Consider the following 17,193-nt stretch of genomic DNA (forward strand, 5'->3'; position numbering starts at 1 on the left):
ACTTGTGTGATTTGTTAAATGCCGCTCAAAGCAGTTGTATAACTAGGGTTCTATCCTACGCTACCCAACTCTATCTCTTACCCTACGTCATCATCATATTCGTATTTCAATGTATTCGACAAAAGATTCAACAAATTGGTGATCGTTTTGGTTTCTGTGGTAATTTGTAACCTCTTTATTTGTTTGTTGATGGAAGAAAGCACTTTAACATTGTTAGCTCACGTTTACTGTCGATGGCAAATTCGACAAATGTGTTTGAAAGGACGTATACTACGGAGAGAAGCATAGAGCTGGTTTGACACAAAAACACTTTTCTTAACCTATACATACTTCCGTATAAAAATGGGCTGCAGTAACCAGTATTAAAAATTACGAAGTAGCTAAAATTTATACCTTAGTCTCGCTAATCATACATACACTACGTTCTAAACAATGTCAGCAATGTTATCTTTAGGTGCACCTTAACTTAGGCATATTTAGTGTAGTGAATGAAGGCAAGCACAGAATCTGCCAAATAGAGGGCTCCGTTGATGACACACAATGCTCCTAATGCCAGTCCAGCCTAAAATGAAATCATAAAGTTTTCATTTTTACGTTTATAGTTGATCACATCTTTATTTGACTTACCGTTCGCTCGGAAGTAATGTTCTCAAAGTCGTGTTCAGCCAGGTATCCGTGCCAGTAGTGTAAAGCAGTACCACCGACGGCTACCCACATGAACGTTCCGACCACATTCATGATCGTGTCAGATAGTTCGTACTTGTGTTTGGTGGTGCCGAAACCAAACGTCAGTAGCTGCACGCCGGTGTAGATGATGAAACCGACAAACACACCGGATGCGACGATTTCTGCATCGGGACTTTTCTCTTCATTCAGGTTCCAAGTACCACCAATACCGAGGAAATCTCCTCCATAGCCTGTTCGGTAAATGATCAGCACTACAATGTTGATGACCTACGAAGAGATACCAATAAGCAGTTCTTAATAAAAGGTTCTTGTTCGAAGTGCTGTACCTCTACCGGGTATCATAAACATTGCGTCCGGCGCTAATGGTGTTTGGGCAATTTAATTTGGAAATGCATTATATCCGCGTAGAGGACGATTTTTATGTTTCACGTTACGATTGGTCGTTACGAGAAGGGATAGTAGAGTTTTGTCGTGAATTTCGATCACTGTACGAAACCTTGGAAGCTTATGCGTGTGAATCTGGACATGAGCTTCTTATTGTTGGTACGTTATTGAACTAGAAAAAGTTAAGTGCAAACCCGTAACATCGTAATCCTTCCATTGGAATATCATAAAGATGGCAAACCTATGTGTTACGCCTCATTATGATACAGCAAAAAAAATCAATGCTCAATCCCCATACCCGCAGTGTTAGGGTTTATTTGTTCTGTTGTGCATGGCTGCATATCTATGAAGTGTTTTCCTTCAAAATGTTCAGCAATGGAATAGCACTTTATTTCTCCTTAAAGAACGCTCGGTAGATCGTCAGTATCATTTTATGATCCGATAAGCTTTCAAAAAGGTGAACCCTTGGTTCGATATTGTGTATTCTATGTTTACGAAATCTTTTGCACGTAGTTATTGTATTGTTTCGATTGCATGGAAGTTTTTTTTTAAAGAATATTGGATTTTGTTGAGTTTGGTTTAGGAGATTTTTTTACCAAACAAGCATAAATATAAAGCCTTTAACAAACCCGTCGATTGAAAACTCAATGATATCATGTTGTGGAACATTTCTAAATTGCTACGTAACCTACCGTAAAAGGGTTTGTATGTTCTATGGAATATTGAACGATATCGTCATGAACAAACGTCGCTAGTTGTAGTGATCACAACGCTTATCTTATCATTTGTGCGAACGAAATGTTCGGAGCGATAATTCTTTTTTCCACGAATTGGACTGCTACTCAACGGGATGTGTGGAAACTTTAGCACTTTGTGGATGCCATTTTAGTTTTAATGTTGACCAAAGTTCAGTTAAATATATTGGAAATATCATTTTCTAACTTAATACAGATTGTAAGAAATGTTTGCTGCTTTGCTATTCTGTAAAGTATACCGTTTAGCCATTAATCTTTCCAATAAAATGTTTTAAATTGTTAGAATTTAAAATATAGTTGAAAATGTGTCACACCTATCGGTTATCGAAACATGTACTATGATTAAAACGTAATGGGTTTGAGCGAACGATTTCGCCATAGAATACGTCAGTTATCAACTGGGTGTGGCCTCTTTCTTGAACTCTTGTGGTACTATCCTTTGTTGAATTATGAATAATCACCTGCACAATCACTATTTACACAAGATGATGAGAACGCGTTATCGTTGGAATGTCATTATTTAATCATAAGAAAGCCATTAATGCTTAACTGTGTTTAGCCCCATACAAAAATTGGCTGTTGGGTTAACATTATAACAATTGTGCACATAACTAAAGTCCCCTTTGAAGTTCAACCTACTAACGATTTGATTGAATCGCATTGATCAACTAATAGTTATGCTCACCACTTTGAACACTTTTATAAAAATGGAACCGATTGTTTCTGCGGAAACCATTTTGATGCGTGGGATGGCTCAGCACGACAGCGATGCACACCGATGGTCACTTGTTATCACGACACCTGTAGCTTAACCCCGATTTTGCGGTTGGTTCAATAGATCCTCTCACGGCAGCGATAGGCGCAGATCCTGATGAATATTAGAGTAAGGAATTAGACCTTCACTTCACAAAGCACGGTATACAATGCTTCGGTATTGCTGGATGTCAGGTGAGACACGGAGGTATCATCGACGTACATACCTTCCGTCCGATAAAGTGGTTGAATTGAGTCTGACTGGTAGACGATATCCGTAACCGCATTTCGGTATCCGATATCAGTGTCACCAATGCCACCTGCTTATCTGTTGAGTGGGTACGTTTCATAGATTAGATAATGAAAAATATGCTCAGCCTGTGGCCAAACTAACCAGCGACACCTTGCTTTGCACGACCTACGGTGTGTTGGTATGTGTGGTATAACCAAACGATGTAGCGGAAGATAAGACAAGTGAACTGTGAGTAATATTCGTGCAGTGCATGGTGTAGACAACACAATACCAGGAAAGAAATGTTTCAAAATATTGTGTGGAATGTTTGCGGTTGTAACTGTGTTCCATTCTAGCTGCCATCTTGTTAGTCATTATTTAGGAATGGCACTCATCTACAAATCACTTCTTTAATGCCTTACAATTATACCTCGAAATTCTTAAAATAATGTATTTCTCAGCGTTGTAAAAAAGATGATTTAGCAGTCAAACGTATGGAGTATTAATTAATAACAGTTTCCACAAACTGCGCTTTTGTTTGGATGCAGAGTAAGATTTCATTGTTCTATAACAAATTAGAGATGCAGTAAGGGCAAGATGACACTTTAGTTGAACGATGTTATAATTAGTCATCTTTAATTTTCATTCTGGTTCCAAATATGTCTTTAAGCTTAATAAAAATATGTGCACCGTGACAGTTATTGGTGACTAATATGCTATTTGCTGGAATTGAACTTTACGATACATATGACTCATAGTAATTGTCGCTTTGCAAAAACCATTACGTTATCATGATAGATGTTATCATGACGATTGGCTTGGTCAATTACCCGCATAGTTTCTATAGCAGCTTAAAAAGTAAAATTGAGGTAAAATTGTGTCAACCCTCAACTAAAACAACTATTACTATAAACATAAACTTTTTTAACAAACTTGCTAACAAATACTAAAAAAGGTCAACAGCCTGTAATAATTGTGTTTTAGCGTTACGTGCGCAAATCAAGCACAGTGAGTATGCATATTACGGCAATATATCATTATTACACTAAATATATCACGATATCACAAACAGAAATATGTTAGATCTCGATGTGGCATATTTGTCAGCGTTTTACTTGTACAAGACGAGGTCACTACAAGGTTTTGTAATGGTAGGGAATATAGTTGCCATCTTATTTACAAGCAAATATATTTAAATAATTCAACAAATTCTACGTCAAAATATTTCGATGGACATTTAGTTGGTTTAATTCGAACGAGCGTTGACAAATACAGCGTTTGACGTTGATCTCAAAACTATACTGAAATTATTGATAAAATATCTTTGTTTAATTTCAAATCTAGGCTTGTTCAGGTGACAATTTTACGAATCCTTCTTTGCATTTTATCTTACACGGTACCGTGTATTGTCAGGTGATCGAACGGAAAAAAACACTTTTCCGACACTCGTTTTGCCAGACTGACACAGGTAAAGAAATGGTTTTTAGTATGCCGTATTTCCTTGAACGACTATCTAGATAAGAAACCAGAGCCTCTCGAATGAAGATAGAGTGGAAAATTGTGCAAATTTAATCACGAATTCAAGAATGTAATCACTTAAGAATATTTGACAAGGGTCCATTTGGGAAGCGAAATGTAAAATCGACCACACTGATGACCGCATCCGATCACAAGCCCTTTTGGTCTAACGACAGATTTGCACTTCAAGAAGCAAGGAGAATCGACATTTGTTTATTTGTTTTTTTTTTCCTGGCTGCTGCATAGGGAGCGTTGGGACCAAGGGCGTTGAAAATTTGTTGAATATTTATGCAAATCAACCGCACCCACGGATGCAAGGGACATCCCCGCAAAGTTAGGCAAATGTCGATGCAAAGAAAAGGACACAATAAAGTGGCGTTTTGAATATTATCAGCCTGCCTACCGCGCACATGTCGCTTGAAATGCTTTTTTGTTTTTTTCTTGTAACAATAGAGTTATAATCATTTTGAACGAAAAGTGAAAAGAAGAATTGTCTTATTTATCAATATACATCTTCATCAGCATTGGGTGCAAAATTTAAATGGTCGATTTTAGGTAACACACCCAAGTATTGTACAAATTCGCTTGAAGTAATCATATTGGACATAAAATGAAAACCTATTAACCTATTAAGGGATTAAAGTCATGAAGCAAAAACATACTAACTCATTGTTTTAGTATATGTTATATCAAGTACAAGTATAAACCGTAGCTTGTTATCTTTTCACATTCATAACCTATGTGCAAAATGCTGTAATACTTATAGCGTAAAATCCAAACCTGGGTCCTAAAAGGCAAATACGCGTCGTTACACTTCTCAGAATTTCCCTTGAAAAACAAAATCTGTGGTAATAGTGGTTCTTATTTACATTTGCTCCTATCCTGTCTTTTGAATATGGTCCTTCTTTAGATTTTCTGAAGTCTACTTTGCTTTAAAGAGTCTGTCGTATTATAACCTTGCACAAATCCATTGTAGCTCAAGGGCAATGGGAGACCTTTAATCCCCCAAACTCTAGCATTTTAGATGTGTATTTTTCGTGAGAAAATATTTGTCAAAGTCTTTTTGGCCAATGCTTACTCGGCGGGCATATTGAGAGCGTTTGACAGATATACCTTTCAAGGTCGAATCATAGTGTTAAAAAAAACCATCCCTATCCAACACCAGCCACTGTATTAGCTTAACCGAACGTAAATATGTGCTTTTGGTCCTTAGGCTTCCCCTTTTAAGAGGATCCTTACCTTACAGCTTTTACGTTGTCCGTTCACCTTACGTTTTGAGTCACCCTCAAGCATGAACGCTTGACTGTTAGCACATTGTGTATATTTTTTTCTTCCACCATTCCCTAGTCATGACTCACTTCAACATGACGATGGTTTATGGCAATGTGTTTAAAGTGAACGAAATGGAAGCAGATACCGGTAGCAGGCAGACGTGAGGCATGCTGTTTGATCCGTAATTTCAACATACTTTTCCGAGATTCCGAAGAGGTAGATTTTAATTTTTCATACCTTATACATCTCCGCCTAGCACCGATCGTCGTATCGTTACTCAAACCAATTCACACTTGGGAGGGCACTCACCAAACAATGCTCGTATGGTTTATGTGTCGCACGACATCAATCGGTAACGACAGTCATCCATACTCCGGTAAAAGTGATGTGGACGTGAGACAAAACTTCCTGCACTGTCCACTCACCGGCATTAACCACCCTCGTTGTCATTTCTCGGAAGCTTGCAGATGTCGGTTGGATCTGGAAGCTGGCGGAGAGACAACAAACCCTCATCGTTTTAACATTTGTTTACCTTTCGCGACTGTTATCAACCGTCGTGCTCACGGTTTCAGTCCTTGTTCATTTTTGTGTCTATCGCAAAGGGTGATAATCTGTACAGTTTCAGAACAAGAAGGGATATTCCTATGACACTGCCTGTCGAGCTACAACATCCTTTCTCGGATATTCCATTGGCCGACCTCCGAAACTGTTTCATAGTGTAGTGATGTGAATCTTTGTGTGTGCGTGTGTGTTTGTGTGTATTTGGCCTGTCGGTTCTAAACGTGTGTTTGTCTAGCCGTTAGAAAGTAAAAGAGTGAAAAAAAAACAAAAGCAACCAAAATAGAAGTTCCGTTATTTGTTCTTACAAAAAATGTTAGGATATTTTTCTCAAATTACCACACGAGAAGGTGAACTTAACCTTTGCACTCTGGTGGCGCCTTTCGCTTATGTGAGTAATTCTTTGTCTTTTTATGCTGCGTACAAACTTAACTTGTAACACTATACACTCCCTTGGGAGTGATAGCGTGTAGTCGTGATTGTGTGCCAAATAGCCTTGAAGTTTTTGATGCTTTTGTTTTGTAATGTACGTCGCATCAGCGCTAGTAGATTTAGATTTAGGTTTCATAAACATCTCAATTCATTTGAGTTGTAATTCTTACCATTTTGAATGTTTTTTTTTTCTACTGTATGCTTCTTAAGCTTTTTTATACGAAATATTCTCGGTCTATGTATACCAAGCCGTTGCTCATAACATAATATGAATACAACAAGACTGGCAGTTACAAAAAAGTTATATCATAGTTTATACTTAAAGTTTAGTTATATTATACTGCCACAGGCATATAATTTAAACGGCCATGAGTATCATCGTATTGGTATAAGGAAACAAATAAATAAAAAAATAATTTTCTCATACCACATTGTTTATAATCATCTCGATTTACAGCAAATCTTTTCGCAATATAGAATGATGAGTCGGGCTTGCGACACGTCTTTATTCGTTGGTGATTCGAACAGAAGAGAGAGGCTTGTACTCCTATTTTGCTAACGCATGCATCCAGCATCCACACACATGTATGCAAGGCAGCGTTTACCATACATGGTACTCTTCTTAGCTTGTAGTATACCAGTTGGTATATAATTCCTCCGGGGGTAAGAGTCGAGACGTCCTCGGCTGACGTGGTATAGGTGTGCCTCATCATTTACATTCGTTTACATTTTTTTTTATATAACGTTATAATTCATTTGCTTAATTACTACTTAATACTTAATTACTGATTTACTCATTTTCTAACCCTTGATAATCCCTAACGATTAACCTTTAAGTCGCTTGATTTTGTTTTTATGACGCTTTACTCCTCGATTGTTCATGAAAGATCTTTCTTTGACGATATTTGCTGTTGTTTTGTTTGCTCTTGGTTGAGTTTTTGTCCGAATATTTGATGTTACGTATACATTTGTGGCTTCTTGTACAGTTGGTGGTATTTCTCTTTTACAATTCTTGCTTACTTGTCGTTTAACGGCTGCTTCTAGGTTGTGTTTTGCATCGGCAAAGAGTTGGTTGGAGCTTTCTAATATTTGCGCTGAACTAAAGTTATTTGCGTGATTGAACGTTAATTCATTAGGAGTATACTTAGTGGCTGAATGGATTGTATTGTTGTATAGCGCTACTGCTATCCTTATCGTAGATTTGACGTCGTTGTTTTCGTACTTGTGTTTATTTGTGTTGTAAATCTCGGTGATTGTACTATGTGTTTTTTCTATCTGTCCGTTGGATTCTGAGCATGAAGCGTATTTCAGAGCCACTCCTAATGATCCCAAATAGTTTTTAAGTTGCGTTGATCTAAACGTTGTTTCATGATCAGTTATTATCTCGCTGGGTATACCGTATTGTGCAAAATATTGCGAAAGCTTTCTTTGTACTTGGATAATGTTCTTGTTTTTTATGTGTAACATTTGTAGATGTTTCGAAAACGAATCGATTAACGACAAGAAACTCGTATGGTTTATTATGTAAATATCCATGTGTACACGTTCTAAGGGTCTGCTGGTTACTGACCGTGGGGATATTTTTATACGGTATGGCTTACGTTCGTATTTGTGAACATTGCAAACTTCGCAAAAATTTGACATAATTTCTCCTTCACAATCGGAAGCATCGGCATCAAGTTGTGGAATTTCGTTATTATTCATAACATTTCTGTTAATCGTTAATTTGCTTCTAATAGACGGATCAACATCCATTTTCTCAGTCGGAGGTTCATATCGATTTTGTTCTGGCTTAATCTGGTAATTCGTTTGGCCAGTAACCCGTGCCTCTGTGTGTATTTTCCTCGAGTCTGCATTTGTTGTAAAACTGTTTAATATTCTATTACTTGCACCAGGTTTTTGAAATTTAGTAACAGTAAGTTGCGACGAAATTTTCTCATTTGCAGTGAATTTGCAAAGAAATGCGTAAGCACTTTCAAGGTCATCCGGTTTCGCTGCTTGGGCGTACCCGAAATACGGATGTTTGAGCCCGGCGATAAATGCTGCTAACACATCTTCATCAATAAATTTACAAATGGCTGTCCAATTGTCACTGTATAACCTGTTCTGTCTAGCAATAGTCTTGATGTTGTGCATTATATCCTTAGTCCTCTTGTGGTATGCGTGTATACTCATTTCATCGCTTTGCTTGTTAGACCAAAGTTGAGCCTTATAAGTGGCAAGCTCTTGGCGATCTCCAAAAGCTTCTACGAGTACCTTTTTAACATCATCGAAATGTAATGGATTGCCTGCGAGACACAGCACATCCTTAGCATTTCCAGTAATTTTATTTAGGATTGATTGTACGTAAATTCCGTACACCTGACTACTCACTACATTTTCAAAAATCTTTAACGTATCTTCTACCACTGTTATCCACGATTGCAATTGCTTACGACTACCATCATAGACTGGTATCGATTTGATTGGATCAGGGATCCGAAAAAAATCACTGTTTGCATGAGGTGTCTGAACAGGCACCGTTACAGTGTTAGGGAAGCACGTGCTTGCAGGGTTCGATAACCTTTGTAGCGCAACTTCGAACGATTCTTGCCTAGCAGATACGTGTTGTATACTTGCGTTTAAGCTGCTCATCTGTGTTATTAATTGAGATAACACATCATTTGCTGCATGTGTCTGCGGTTGCGATTGTTCAAGAGACATTGCTCCTAGCTCAATATCGAGATTTGGTATGGGAATATGGACTAAATCTCCTGATTCGATAGAATCCACACTATCACTGTATTCTTCCTCACTTACGGGGTCACGCCTAGCGGAAAGAATTTCAGGAAAGTCACTCATAAGGTTGCACTCCGCAAAGAAAAAACAGTCTATCTAGTAGTGCTGTATTGTAGATTTCGCGTCTATCTGATAGTGCGCACAAATCTGGTTCGAACAAAAAAAATAAATCGCTCGAACGCTCTCTGTTCTGCAAAAACTCACCAAAACGTGTTCAATTGAAACAAAGGGAAAAAATCTATCTGATAGTATGATTTATTTTATTGGTTTTGCGTCTATCTGGTAGTGCGCAAAAAAAATAATTCCAACGTGGAACACTTAACCTTTTAGTCTGGTGTCAACGACCTTGTACAAAAGATTCTCACTACAGCACGTGGTTACAGGGCGGCGGCACCACAAATCACCCGAACTTTGAAGATCGCTCGGAGATGAAATCACGCACTATTTAATCACAAGCGGATTTCGGGTACACTGTCACAAAGATTCACTAGAAAATCAAAATCTTGTGTTTGCACTGTTTTAACCACTGTTTTACCACTTACTATATCCTACCGGCTGCGCCAATGATGAGTCGGGCTTGCGACACGTCTTTATTCGTTGGTGATTCGAACAGAAGAGAGAGGCTTGTACTCCTATTTTGCTAACGCATGCATCCAGCATCCACACACATGTATGCAAGGCAGCGTTTACCATACATGGTACTCTTCTTAGCTTGTAGTATACCAGTTGGTATATAATTATAGTATTTGACTAAAAAGTATCTTGTACGAAGTAAATATTTGAATTTTCAATAAAGATCAAAAGTGGAAGGATTGATTTGAAACAAGTAACAGGTGGGCTGATAATTGTTTGGCCTATGACAGTAAAACACTTTTTTTTGGCCAAATTATTTTTTTGTATTCAACATACGTCCCTTCAAAGGCGATACACCGATTTTGGCGGTCTTTCAATTTTTCGATACCCTTTTTGTAGTAATATTTGTCCCTTGCCTCAAAAAACGTGTTTGTTTTGGCGAACACCTCTTAATCCGACGAAAATTTCTTCTCAGAGGACATCCTTTTGGGATCTGAGAAATGGAGTTAGTCACTGAGAGCCAGATCTACGAAATACGGTGGGTGGCGAAGCATTTCGTGGCCTAATTCTTTAATTTTTGCCATTGTTTTCACTGAATTGTGGCACGATGCGTTTTCTTGAAGAAACAAAACTTTTTTTCTTCAAATGTGGCCGTTTTTTGACGATTTCGTCCTTCAAACGCTCCTATAATTTGATATAGTAGTCGCTATTAATAGTCTTTCCTTTCTCAAAATGGTCGATGAAGATTATTCCTCGCAAATCCCAAAAAAATTGACGCCATAACCTTGCCAGCTGATTGTTGCGTTTTCCCCGCTTTGGAGCAAGTTCATCGCGTCCAGTCCACTCGGATGACTGTCTATTGGACTTTGGAGTGAAGTGGAGAAGTCAACACTCATCCACAGTAACATACTGACGCAAAAACTCGGATTTAATTCGCTTAAACAGCTCCAAACTCTGCTCCGAATCATCAACTCGTTGTTGTTTTCGGTCAAATGTGAGCTCGCGCGGCAGTCATTTTGCACAGGGCTATCTCATATCCAAATACTGGTGAACGATATGTCCAACACGTTCCTTAGACATCTTTAGGGTGTCAGCTATCTCGATCAGCTTCACATTATGGGTGTTCTTAATAATTTTGTAATTTTTTTTAATGTTTTCTTCTGTAACCACCTCTTTTGGGCTTCCACTGTGTTCACCGTCCTTAGGGCTCATTTTACCACTTTTAAATTTAGCATACCAATATCTGATGGTTGATTTTGGTAGAGCAGTGTCCAAAGACTCTTCATCAAGCCAATTTTTAGCTTTAATTATATGTTTCCCCTTCAAAAACTAATATTTTATCATCACGCGAAATTCCTTCTTTTCCATGATTACTCAAAACACAAAAGTTGCGTCACACAAAATGTTCTAGCTCATTAGGTTGTGGCCCGAGTGCTGTCAAATTTGGACAGAACTCGTTTGAAGGTTGGTACAAACGAAATATGATATGGATAAAAATCTTCTAGCGCGATAAATGTGTTAGGCCAAACAATTATCAGCCCACCTGTTACCTAATACGCTTCGTCACTTATTGAAGTATTTGTAGTAAATATGCTACCATTTTTTCACCTCTTTGTGCACTGCAAACCATCGAGGTGGCCCGTTTTTACCGATGGCGCTGTTCAAGAAACCATATTCCTACACGGCTCGCTCGCATGATGAAAGCAGATATCTTCATGATACCGATAGATGCTTGCGGGCGAAGTGGAAAGTGGTGGATGATGTGGAAAATACAGCGGAGAAAGGGGTCGTTGCATAGTAAGAAATTCAACGCGAACGATTAGGGTTCGTTTATTTACTTTACCATGGCCATTACCGATGAAATCGCCTGTTGTTGTTAGTTGTCTAACGCTCCTGTTAACGAAGGATGCGTAGTGTGTTCAGTTTAAGTGGGGATAGTGATATCTTGACAATTGTAAATATAGCAATTTTGGATTTGGCGTAAGAAATAATTTAATTATGCTCCACATAGAAATTAGCTGGTCATTAATGAGACACCATGCGTCTCCATATTGGCCTAAAGGACGAGTGTAACGTTTGATTGCAAAACTAAGAACAGGATTATGATTATGCTGCTTAATATTATCCGCATCGTTTTAGCGATTGTTGCTTATCAACGTAACGGAAATTAAAGAAATACTATAACTATTAAAATATAATAAATTAATGCTTGTTATGTTAATGTAATGTAATGTGTAGCCCGGTGGTTGTTGTTGGTGCTTGTATGTTTAGAGAGATAATAAGAAAGTAAGCCTTTAAAACAGATGATCCGTTGTATCATTTCTAATCTTTAACATTTAATTTCAGCCATTTGATTACACGAATAAAAAACTTCGAAAATGAACTATGTAATTTTTTTTTTCATTCAATGATTATTAACCTTCAAAAATGTTTCAAAGTACTAGGAGCAATAGTATTCTTCTTTTGTAAAAAATATGACATCACTGAGGAAAAACAACCGTACATACAGCAGCACTTTCCTAGCAACGGTTTATGTTGCAAAATTCCCACCGTACGGTGCCTTGAAAACCAACAGAAATATGCATGAGCTTTTTATGACGCAGCCCATCGTTCCTGTTCCTATCTACCTAAATTCCTTTTGCGAACAGCCATCATTTGAGTTCCTACTCTTGCTGCGAAATCCTTCTTCGTTTGTATCTTTTAAGTCCTTTTCTGCCGAATCTTGCTAATCTGACGTTCTGCTGCAGGTAATGTAATGCTTTTCTTCTCCTTTACATCACCTGCGTCATTCCGTCAGGCATATTTTTTGGAGGAGGAAATGGGATGGAGAAGAGTTGTTGGTTTCTTGCAGTAACGAGTACGCAGGCAGATAACGTGGATCAACAGTACAAGTTCGTTGGTTTCCTTTTTGTTGTGGCTGCAATCGAACCATGCACGCGATAGCACTTCAAATGGTGACCAAGTAAAGTTTTGTTGGAGGTTGGTGAACATACTGACCATCTTGAATAACATATTGGCCACCACCTGTAAAAAGCGCAAATCTTTTTTGCTTACAGATGTGGAAGCAAAAGAGGAAACTCACTAAACGGAGGATGTGGGAAAACTCCCTGATGAAAGAAAATTGGTTTTTTCTCAGCAGAGCAGAGTGGGTTGGCTTTTCTTAGGAGTTCTGCGAGTGTGTCTGTTCGCGTGAATTAAAATGGTTTGAAACTTTGATGAGGATAGTTGGGTTGTGCTCGTGGTGGAAAAACTTACCATGCTAAGGATGTTGTTTCAGCTTTAGGTTTTTTGCCTTGGCTTGTTCTATAATGGGAGGAGAAGCCTTTATTATCCTCTCTTGGCAACTAATACTTGTGTATGCAAGGTATTCTATTTTTGGATATTCGTTTTAGATTATATAACAATCATAATACGTTGTGATTAAACATTATATCTTGGAGTATTCATGTGGTATATGATTTGCAAGATTCATGATTATCTTGCAAGATTTACAGAATATTTTATTATATATTGGAATCGACAATATTTTGATTCTTTATACAATAGTATCGATACCTTAGCCCTTTCTTTGGTTTAATAATCTGGTGTAACCAGAGATGTATCAATTCGGGTATATTCAAATTTTGCCTTAACTGTTTCTTAGCCTCAAACGAATTCTTTACGAATTAAATATTTTATTTTTCTTATATTGTATGCATCTGAAGATCCCATTTTTTCCACGGGTAAATTGGAAGTTGGAACCCTGTAAAACCCCAAAAAATAAATACCAGGTAAATTGATATTTACGCAATGGTACATCACTATGTGCAATAATGCATAATATAAACTAGCTAATACAATACAATATGACATCAATAAAGTTCGACAATGTCGTTAAAATGTAACAAAATATATAATCTTATTAAAATTAAAGCTTATGTCTGCTATATACATTCTAATATAACACTTAACAAAAATGTTCTTCAATTTAGCATTGTGTCATAATGGTTTGTAGATTTTAAATATATAGTTACCCATCATTTCTTGTTACGAATTGTGTGTGTAAAGTTCAAAGGAACATCACAGGAGTTAATCCGTTGTAATCTACAATTTATTCGATTTTCCATATAAAGAGAAATATTTCTAGAAACACTCCTGGCACACAAAACACTCCTTTTTACCAAGTGCTTTGATTGTTTTCCGATCCGTTGATATGCGATGGACTCAAGTACCGATGATTTATTGTTTGTTTATTTTTCTCCTTTCTCGTTGCAGGTAAGCTCGCTGCGAAAAAGCAGGTTTAAGCAACCACACCTCGGGGGGTTTACAAGGTGAACCGACTAGTTTGCGAAAGCAATGGTATTTTCCGGTTACGGTATTTCCTCCAGGCGGCAATTTCTTCATCAAGATTGTTTTGGTGCGAACACAAGCATAGGAAAAAGGGATCAAGTTGAGCATACCTTGGATCATAGTTGTAAAGGGGTTTAAAAACTGGAAATAGTGGGAGTAGAACCAAATGCTAGCTCAGCCTTTTTCTTTGCAATATCTGTTTTGTACTGGGTATTTGCAATGGATTCGTAACGGGTTGAAGGCATGGTCGAGGGAATTTGATTCAGGATAACATTTTTCTTGGCTCAGTTTCTCAAGCGATCTAAAGTCTCAGGAGAGCGGATAAACTTACTACCGTAGCAATCATCACCAGCCCCATTTAACGTGACTTTGGGAGTTGAAGGGTAGAATACATTCGAATTAATCTGTTTGTCGAATGATTTGAAGCCTACTCTAACAGAATATCGGTTACAAAATTGTTGTGAATCTCAGTTATTGATTTTGCCAAAAAATATCTCCTGGACACCTCCACAACTATCCTTGATCATGGTTTATTCACTGTATCTTTTGTGAATATTTAAGTACATGCAGTGGCAATGTTGGTCTACTCGTACTCATCAAATAATACTGTAACCACCACATTAACATGTTTTGACATAATTAATATACCGCACAATACTATTATAGTTGTAGTATCGTTTTCGTTTATTTTCGCCATTACTTGTCGTTGCATTGTGCTTGCCTTCGTTGAGCATATCAATTTATATGCTCAGAACAAGTTTGTTGAAGTAAGAAAATAAAATAATGAGTTTGTTTAATAAACTCCAAAGGAACATCCATTCGTATAATGCTAATTGCAAAGTTTCACCCTCAATACTCATGTACCTCGTACAAGCGAATTTTCATTTTTGACGAACATTTTTGCTTAGTACTTTTTATGCACACTCCATGTTTGCATGATGTCATATAAAATAAAACCACCCGAACTTAAACCCCCCTTAAACAAGTTTATGCTGATCTCAGCTCATTCATGTGATGCTTTTTCCAGTGAATCCTCTTCGTTTGTTTTCGCCGAAGCCTTTTTGAAAGCTCTACGAGAACGATGACGAGTTATAGAAATCGGCTCTGAGTGGCCCGAAAAATGAGTGCTCGTGCGGAACGAAAGGCGAATAAAATCAATAACCGGACGGTGAGCAAGCAGGAACGCTTCCCGCACGAACGGATTGTAAAGATTGCTCGCCAAAAGCAATTCTCCCAGCACGCAGAGATAGCGGTGCTACTAAATGTACTGTTTGGTGCCCTGAACGTAGTGTGTGGCAGTTGCTGGAGTAACAGAATTTATTTTCATTCAATGTACGGGTACAATGACGGCTGTGACTGTTTTCACGCCGCATTCTTCCGGAAGAATGCGGCGTGAAAACAGTCACAGCCGTCATTGTACCCGTTGCATATCCTTTTAACATTCGAAATCTCGGGATCAAATTGATTTTCACCTCCGACTGGGTAGAACAACGAAGCAGTAAGAATAAGTAAAGTATAATACATTTTTACCGTTATTTGCGTATCAAAACTCTTCTCTTTCGTTTCGTAGTTATTTAAAGCAAGTCTTCCACTAATGTTGTTGATATTGTTTATTTATTACTGATGACAGCTAATGAACAAACAATTACACATGTGGCAGTAACAAATGTAACATTTTATAATATGTTAAATGTTTGTGTAAACTCGATCTAACTTATTTGCTTACTCAACAATCGTTGTTGCATCGCATGCCGGCTCATACCCTTTTCATGTTAAGCGTTGCTACGGTTCTGAAAGCTTGCCATGTTTTGGCCTTATTCCTCCTTTTTACAACTATGCTGTCGTGAAACTAACACATAGCCGATTGTGGAAAGCTTTACCTTACGCTTGTTTGATTTGCGTGAATCATGCTTGGCAAGAGCTTTTCATTCATTTCGCGTATCCTTTCCCCATCTGTGTGTTGACAACGCGGACAGATGGTTTTCCCGAACGGAAGCTTAACGTTAGTCGGACTCGTGCTCCGGTTCGGTTGCGTTCGTCTCACGTTCGGCTGTTCGGCGTCGAATGTCTGGATTCTGAACATCGCACAAAGTACGTTCAGTTAGTTCCACTTTCATAGCCCAATCGGTAACACTGAATAGAAAATCCGTGCGTGTTTGAACTCCTCCAAACACAGCATGCAGAAGCACACACATAAACCATCATTGCAAAACACACCCACAGAATCAAAACGCTTCACCACTGTTTCCATGTTGTATCACATTCGAAGTGAAAAAAGTACATAACGATTTTGGTTCTAGTGCTTATGGTTACGTATTAGAGAATAACAAAACTGTGCATATGAGCAGAAAAGACCGACACAGCAGGTTGTAAATGTCGTTGACACTGCACACTTCGAGAACGTTTAGAGGGCAAGTTCAAAACACACAGTCCGCGCAACTTCTCATCATGTTAACACTTCGAAATAGCCAAACTAAATGAGTGAAACTTATCTACCTCTAAACGAAATACCGAACTAGTGCAATTCATTGTCACAATAGTGCTATGCTGTTCAATCCGTTTTATTTCCCGGTTGTGCCAAGTTGGTTTGAAACAGATTTGGAAATTAATGGTGAAAGTTGGAATGTGTGCATACATCGATCGAATCAATACCGCAAACACCAAATTTGTGCACATTCATTAAAATTCCAGCTAACATGTGTGAGTGTTGTGACTCCGGTCCATGATGACCGTGAATAACGAAAACGTGTCCTTACCCGCAGCCCAATATCAGCAGTGAAAATGTTACCAGACCCTTCCAGCCGCTTTTATGCTCGTGATAAATTATTGCAGTGGCGTTCACCACGAAGCTTCAAGCTAATCAATTTGGCTTTAAATCGAAACATCGTGTGCCTGTTAAGAGCCTGTACTGCCGCGTGCTTC

General features: G+C 38.1%; 2 protein-coding genes across 3 annotated transcripts in view; one reads left to right on the forward strand and one right to left on the reverse strand.

Moving 5' to 3' along the window:
* The window catches only part of LOC128302311 (pleckstrin homology domain-containing family G member 5), a 78,702-nt gene that overhangs the window by 8,717 nt on the left and 52,792 nt on the right, over window positions 1-17,193 (forward strand). The gene's annotated exons all lie outside the window — the stretch shown is intronic.
* On the reverse strand, window positions 156-2,868 carry LOC128302470 (protein snakeskin). Its single transcript, XM_053039340.1, has 4 exons — window positions 2,807-2,868; window positions 2,512-2,694; window positions 628-954; window positions 156-562 (listed from the first exon to the last, which is right to left on the reverse strand). The coding sequence occupies exons 2-4, from the start codon at window positions 2,560-2,562 to the stop codon at window positions 467-469; spliced, it is 474 nt and encodes a 157-aa protein (XP_052895300.1). The 5' UTR covers window positions 2,563-2,694; window positions 2,807-2,868; the 3' UTR covers window positions 156-466.

Source organism: Anopheles moucheti, chromosome 2 (genome assembly GCF_943734755.1).
Source record: "Anopheles moucheti chromosome 2, idAnoMoucSN_F20_07, whole genome shotgun sequence".
Classification (NCBI taxonomy): domain Eukaryota; kingdom Metazoa; phylum Arthropoda; class Insecta; order Diptera; family Culicidae; genus Anopheles; species Anopheles moucheti.